Source organism: Hypomesus transpacificus, unplaced genomic scaffold, assembly GCF_021917145.1.
Source record: "Hypomesus transpacificus isolate Combined female unplaced genomic scaffold, fHypTra1 scaffold_437, whole genome shotgun sequence".
NCBI lineage: Eukaryota > Metazoa > Chordata > Actinopteri > Osmeriformes > Osmeridae > Hypomesus > Hypomesus transpacificus.
The window spans coordinates 5,001-12,032 of record NW_025813954.1 but is presented as its reverse complement, the minus strand read 5'-3'; the positions used below and the strand labels follow the sequence as shown (position 1 = coordinate 12,032).

The 7,032-nt window shown below is 49.4% G+C and overlaps 2 protein-coding genes across 5 annotated transcripts in view; both read right to left on the bottom strand.

Annotated features, from left to right (window-relative positions):
* Window positions 1-1,261: 1,261 nt before the first annotated feature.
* si:dkey-6n21.13 (P2Y purinoceptor 3) lies at window positions 1,262-4,945 on the bottom strand. 3 transcript variants are annotated; one of them, XM_047016947.1, is made up of 3 exons: window positions 4,848-4,945; window positions 4,578-4,697; window positions 1,262-3,302 (listed from the first exon to the last, which is right to left on the bottom strand). In XM_047016947.1, exon 3 carries the CDS (start codon window positions 3,133-3,135, stop codon window positions 1,720-1,722), a length of 1,416 nt encoding a protein of 471 aa, XP_046872903.1. In that variant the 5' UTR covers window positions 3,136-3,302; window positions 4,578-4,697; window positions 4,848-4,945; the 3' UTR covers window positions 1,262-1,719. The 3 variants fall into 3 exon arrangements, with proteins under 3 accessions (XP_046872903.1, XP_046872901.1, XP_046872902.1); XM_047016945.1 differs by having other exon boundaries at window positions 4,578-4,943; XM_047016946.1 differs by having other exon boundaries at window positions 1,262-3,299; window positions 4,578-4,943.
* A 438-nt stretch (window positions 4,946-5,383) lies between these two features.
* The window catches only part of si:dkey-6n21.12 (cilia- and flagella-associated protein 251), a 4,324-nt gene continuing 2,675 nt past the window's right edge, over window positions 5,384-7,032 (bottom strand). For both annotated transcript variants that reach the window (XM_047016943.1, XM_047016944.1), the window contains 3 exons: window positions 6,848-6,988; window positions 6,538-6,658; window positions 5,384-6,461 (listed from right to left, as the gene is read on the bottom strand). In XM_047016943.1, coding sequence (XP_046872899.1) covers window positions 6,361-6,461; window positions 6,538-6,658; window positions 6,848-6,988 — 363 coding nt within the window. In that variant the 3' untranslated portion in view covers window positions 5,384-6,360. The remainder of the gene's footprint in view (window positions 6,462-6,537; window positions 6,659-6,847; window positions 6,989-7,032) is intronic.

Genomic DNA, 7,032 nt, shown 5'->3' with positions numbered 1-7,032 from the left:
TTCCTTGTATAAATGCATTGGAAAAATGGCAAATGAATTCACAAAAAAATGTTTTTCAACCCAGGCTCTCATTCTCTGTCAAGGAAAAGTTTGAAAATGGCGCCAATGCCTCGCCTCAGCGGCTCTACTAACACTGGTGACACGAGGCAGAGGGAAAAAAATAAATATAAATTCCAACGGTTGAATTATAATTTTTTACAACATGTATATTATGCGGGTACAATAGACTAATCAATATATGTAGTTAATTTTGCACAAAATGGCTCCTGTGATTTTTATTTAATTTTTGTTTAATTATTCAGTAATAACCGTCAAAGATAGTTCCAGTCGTGGTGCAGGACGGGAGATTATACGACCCGTTGTGTTTTGAATTTCCTAACCGGGAAGTCGAAAATTGAAAGATTTGTCGCCCCCTGTAGTAATATCTATGAAACAGAACACATTTTCTTCCACATTTAATCTGAATGCCGTTTGAGACAAGTTTATTCAATTTAGATGTATTTTTTTGAATATGATGGGGAGAAATCACCTATTTGGACACGACATAGCTGCATTCTTCAGTTTCCGACATCTGTCTGAAACGATGGACATAAATATCTTACCATCCAATCTGCATCAGAAAAAACGCGCGCGCACACACACACACACACACACACACACGTAAGAGAGAGAGAGACAAAAGTCCGGTAAGTGACCTGTAATATTACACACACATTGCCAAAAGTCAGAACTCATCTTTCTGAAAGTCTTATAAACACAGAATCACAGTCTCCTGTATGTAGGCTAGTTGAGCTTGTTCATGCATACAGCAGAAACACGTCTTTCACAACCACTTTTAATCTTTCACTCCAGGGTTAAGAATTCAGGTCAACAATCTTTTTTTCCCTCTCGTTGCAGTGGAAGTCATGGTCTGTCAGCCAGTGGAAGGACAGGACACAGGTTAAGTGCCTGCCTAGTGGCATCAGTAGAGGGGCCATGGAGCTAAGTGATGGGCTTGTTTTTGTGAATGAGTTCCTGGAGCTGACAGGGGTCTTCCCACCCCTCCTCTCTGTGTGTGTGTGTGTGTGTGTGTCTGTGTGTGTCTGTGTGTCTGTGTGTGTGTCTGTGTGTGTCTGTGTGTCTGTGTGTACTCAGCAGTACATTAGCTTGGTCGTTGACCTTTGGGCGGTGTTCAAATGAATGGGATGATTATTAACATTATTGCTGATCCAGTTTACAAAGCCATGACCATACACACACAAGCACACACACACACAGGGCAAAAGATTTACATTCAACATGTTTAATCCAGTAAGTGTGTCACACGTGGTCAAAATAACAGGCAGGAACAAGTTAAACAGGAAATATTGTACTTTTTAACATCAAGAGCAGTCAAACAGAAAAACAAAGTTGCACACATGTCATTGAAACATCAAACATGTTCGTGACCATCACCTAGTGTCATTATTAACCTGAGGTAAAACGTTCAATGAGATTGTTTTAAAATCTCTTCCGTTGCCATTGATTCATCTTCTTAAAGATACAGTACACGCCTACAGATTATCACTAGCCACACCCCTCTCTCCTTCTCCTCACATTTAGGATTCAAGTTGTTCTACCCGTCAATGTTTTACAGACAACAACATGAACCAGGATGCAGACCCTTTTCAGCCGATGAAGATGTTCCGAGCCTTAGAATGCCGGAATCCCTTCATTCGGAAGTCGACACGACATTCCAGTTCATTCTACCGTGAACTTGACTTTAGGTAAGGCTTTGTGTAGGTATACCGGAGTCCTTGACTTCTTTTTCTCCTTCTTCTTTCCGTTCACCCCCTCCTCCACCTCCACCTCTCCTCCGCCCCCCTCTCCCCCTTCCTCGTTGCCCAGCCCAGCCATCATCCTTAGAGACCACAGCAGGCTGTGCTTGTGGTAGTTGTCGTGAGGATGGTTGTTGTGGTTGCCGTGGGCGTTGCCCCTGGCGGCGTGGGGGGTGGTGGTGGTGTCAGGCGGGTGACAGCAGGGGGCGCTCTTCTCCTTGGTGAGGAAGTAGAGGAGGGCGTTGAGCCATGCGTTGAAGGAAGCCAGGGGCCGGGTGATCTTGTAGCACATGGAGACCATGGTCATGGTGTGGCAGGGCACTCTCTTCGTCACCTTGAGGATGAGAAAGATGGTGCGCGTCACGTGAAACGGGAAGAAGCACAGGGCGAAGAGGAGGGTGATGGTGATGATGGTCCTGATGGATTTGCGACGCCTGTGGGCGTAAGGGGAGTGCGCGCCCAGGATGATCGACATCCCTTCCCTTCCTCCTCCTCCCCCGATCACGTTGTCTTGCCTTCCCCCTGCCCCCGCTCTCCCTCCCCCGGGCGTGGCGGCGGGGCCCTGAGACCGCAGGGTCCTGAAGATGGTGAGGACCACGTGGGAGTAGCACCAGGCGATGATGGAGAACGGCAGGAAGAACCCCAGCAGGTGGAGGATGATGCCGTACGGAACGTACTCCGAGAACTCCCTGTCGATGGCGTCGTCCCAGCAGTTCTGGAACGCCTCCACCCCGTTGCCGTGGTTGCCCGCGTGCGGGTCGCCGTTCACCGTCACCGCCGAGCCCATCTCCCTGGTCATGTGACCCGTCTTGGCGAATCGGAAGATGGGGCAGGTGAGGGCGAACACCACTACCCAGACCAGGACGCAGGTGGCCTTCACGGCCCTCTTGGTCTCCATGGTGATGGTCCTCATGGGGTGGCAGATGCCCAGGTAGCGGTGCACAGAGATGCAGGTGAGGAAGAAGATGGAGCAGTACAGGTTGAAGTAGAACAGGAAGCGGACCAGGCGGCACATGAAGTCCCCAAACACCCAGTTGTCCCTCATCATGTAGCTGGCGATGAGGAAGGGCAGGGAGAGGCCGTACATGAAGTCTGTGGAGGCCAGGTTCACCATGTAGATGAGCGAGGCGTTCCAGGGCTTGGTGCGTCGGAAGGAACGGAACAGGACGATGGAGTTGAGGGAGATGCTGAAGAGGAAAGTGAAGGAGTAGCAGATGGGCAGGAAGATGTACTTGTAGGACTCGTCGATGCTGCAGGAGGAGGCGACGTGGGCGGAGGAAGAGGAGGAGTTGAGGACGGCGAGACCCGTCGCCGGGACGCTCGTTTCCGTGGTCGTCATGGTTGCGCGCTGGCGTTGCCGCGGTGGTGACGGCGGTGGCAGCTGCTGTGGAGGTGCGCCTGTCTCATTTTCCCATTCCCCTCTCGTCCTTCTAGAACCTTCTAGATCTGTCCGGCGACTCTCGGAACGTGTAAATCCACTCTCACGCTCCGAGTTGATTCTGTCTACTGAGCGAGAGAGAGAGAGAGAGAGAGAGAGAGAGAGAGGGAGAGAGAGAGAGAGAGAGAGAGCATTTAGTTCATAGGGTCTCAATCGGCTTGTCTCACATACCTGATCCCTCATTCAGTAAGTAAGGCTTGTATCAATCAAAACCACGAGTCTGTAACTCATGTACAGCCAGACTCTTACCCTGTTCCCTTATGACGACTGTTTCTCCACCCCCACCCCCCACCCCCCCCCCCATGCTATTTTTCCTGCTGTGTACCAGGATATCTGGACACTGCTGATTCAGTATGTTCTCACTCCATTAACTCTGCAATCAGTAACTACTCACTTCCCTTCAATCTGTCCATCCATCCATTCATTCATTCATCCGTCCATACATCCATCTGTCCTTCCATCCAGCCATTCATTCATCTGTCCATACATCCATCTGTCCTTCCATCCAGCCATTCATTCATCCGTCCATACATCCATCTGTCCTTCCATCCATCCACCTGTGTCCATACATCCTTTCATCTTTTCCATTGTCACCCCTCAGTCTATAAACCTTATCCCCTCACCACCCCCCCTCACCCCCTCCCCTCACCACCCCCGCCCCCTCACCACCCCCCCACCGTGTAACACACAAGCACGATAAGCAGGATGTGTGTGTGTGAGTTTGTGTATACTATGTGCGTGTGTATGTGCGTTTGTAGTTTGTGTGTGAGTTTGTGTATAGTATGTGCGTGTGTGAATGTGCGTTTGTAGTTTGTGTGTGAGTTTGTGTATACTTCACACGTATGAAGGGTTTACAGGTAAATAGGGGTGCCGTGTCCAGAGGGTTCTGGCACTTTAAAAAATCAACACGGACACACTCCTGGAAACACCCATCCAGCCCACCGAAGGATCATCGCTGAGGGTAGAACTGGGTGAACCCATCACACACTGAAAGCACTGTCGCAAGTGTCAAAGCATATTTTTTGGAAACAGTCTCTCAACCCTTGTGTTGCCTTCGGATCATCGTGACCCTCCTTTTACACCCCGATTGTGGGTCACAATGACCCAAAGGCAGCACAATTAATGTCCTTTTTTAATGAATATTCTAGTATAACATTTTTGGTGAATCCGGAGTTTAAACAAACCCCCCTCTCCCCCCCCCCCCACACACAACTGGTTTCGTCACAACAAACAGAAGAGTTGACTAATGACGGCAATAAATGCAAGTGTACTTAGGAACGTGGCATATAAATGCCTGCATCACTGTCACAGCAGGAGAGAGGGCACGCTGAGAAGGGACTGACCTGCTGAAACAAGATGTTCTAGTTGTCTTGTCTGGCTCCCATGGTCGGAAGACAAACAGTTGGAAGAAGAAGAAAAAAAAAGCCTAAAAAAGAAACCTCGGGTCGATTCAACAAGTGTTTCTAACGAGGGTGAGGGAAAGCAGAAAAGGACAAAAGAAGAAGAAAAATGAACCGTCAAGATTTCAACCCCAGAAAAAACAATACGTTGAAAAACTAAATCCAAGTCATCGCTTCGTTCCCTGGAAATCTTCTCTTGGAAAGAGGAGTCACCTTGGGTTGTCTGGTCTCCACCTGCGTCTCGCTCCTGCTGAAGGCTCAGATGGATCACACCTCCAAGACCGTGTCTGTTGTCCAGCTGTCGTCCCTCCTTCCCTCCCTCCCCTCCCCACCTCCCCTCCCACCCTCGTTCCTTTCCTCCCTCCCCTCCCCACCCTCGTTCCTTTGCCTCCCTCCCTCCTCTCCCTCTCTCACTCCTCCTTTTATGCTGAGATAGACGTTTGGCAATGCAAACTCTGACCTGCCTGGACACACACACACTCCCTCTCACACACAACCCCTCACACACACACACGCTCACACATGCACACAATATTACTGTTAGACGATTAAACACCACACACGGTCTAGCATGTATGTACTATCGCACAAACTGACTAATAAACACACTCATACACAGACAGACACACACACGAGCATGTACATATAAACCGTTTCCATACCAGACAAAGTCAAACTTCCCCAAAAGCATTAAAAACTACAGAAATGTATCGTCACTACAAAGAAACACAATCATTGCCGACACGCAGTTGGCTCGATGGTTTATTGAAACCCAAACAGAGAGGCCAAACTGTTAGAAAACACGGTTTGTGTTAAAAACGTGTGCAGAGGGCGTTGTGTGTATGCGGTGCCCAGCTCCCCTGTGTGTGTGTGTGTGTACACTTGTGTCTACTGCATGTGAACCCACACTGTGACATTTGCTCCCTCGAAAAGAAGTGTTTAATCACACAACACGAGGTGTGCGTGTTCCAGGCAAGCCAGAGAGCTCGTTCTGTTTTCATCACAACAAACAGCCAGATTCCACGTATGCCCATTCTCCTTAGAGCCCGCTGCACCAAACATTACTCATTAAAAAAATTAAATAAAAAAACAACTAAAAACATCTTCTCAACCCTCATCTGGGCTCGATTGATCTTGCCTGGAGGAGTAATGCAGACAGACAGGAAGCTGGTCATTCCAGGCAGACCTGAGTCGACGAGCGAGGGTGAGACAGGCGGGGAATCACTGTCAGAGAGGAAGTCTTTTCCTGGCGTTCCCCAGGATGTTAGACAGTTAGAGCTTTGTTTTAAGACAGAACCACGTTCAGTTAATTACTAGGATTAACTACACACCAATCATGTATCAGGACAAAGACTATGAAATGGTTTTCCCAACAAACGGAATTGAAAGATTTAAAATCGCTTCTAAACGTTGAAATCTAACAGAGGACTGGTGCTCCACAGGAAGCAGTAGCAGCATGGTGATTATTCCTTAACCTGCCAGTTTTGTTCCCTTTCAGGGTTAATTCAAACCCTTTAAAACAATAAAAATAGACTGGATACACAATTTTCCTCAATAAAAAAACAAAACACAAAACACACAAAAACAATAAAATAAACCAAAGCGTTGTGCAATCAAATCATGTAAAAGTCTTTCATCTTTCTTCTTCCTTCTCGGAGGGATGCAGTCTCTTCTTCACAGTGATTGTTCGGTGAAGCGGCCGGACACAGGAAGTGAGGTGGCGGGGTCAGAGTGAGGTCATATCCTGTACCTCCAGCAGCATGGCGTCCTGCTCCGTCCTCAGCTGGTCTCTGGTCTGCAGGCGGCCCACCAGTTCTTCACTCAGGTCTGAGGAGACACAACAGTCACGCCACTGCAGTCTGTGTGTGTGTGTGTGTGTGTGTGTAAGTGTGTGACCTCTGACCTTGGATGGCCTGGCCAAGAGAGCTGTGCAAGGCTTGGAGCTCCTGGGAGCTGAAGGTCACCAGGTCACTCCTGTCCAGCCTCCTCCTCTTCCCCAGCAGGGACTCGCTGCTCACCGGCCTCTGGAGGGGGGGTGAGGAAGGGTCATGTCTAGACATCAAAGCCTATTCCCTCCCTCCCTTTTTCCTATCCTACTAATCGCCTTCTCTCCTTCCTGTCCAGCTCCTACAGCTCACCCCTCCCCCCCTCCCCCCCCCCCCCCCCCCCCCCTTCCATTCCTCCCTCCATCCCTCCCCCCCTCCCTCCCTCACCTCCTTTTTCTGCTCGGTCCTCAGCTTGTCTCTGAGCGCGCCCAGTGCAGCCCTGACCTCGAACTTGAAGCCAGATGATTTGCTGTTGTTGCCAGTGGGAGGAGCCTGTGGCACTGGCCCCGCCCCCTTCTTCCCAGTCACCTGAGCAAAAGACGGTGACAAGGTGAATACTGAGAACGGGTCAG

Excerpts from the sequence above, each read along its gene's own strand:
- si:dkey-6n21.13 (XM_047016947.1), bottom strand. The coding sequence starts at position 3,135 with ATGACGACCACGGAAACGAGCGTCCCGGCGACGGGTCTCGCCGTCCTC.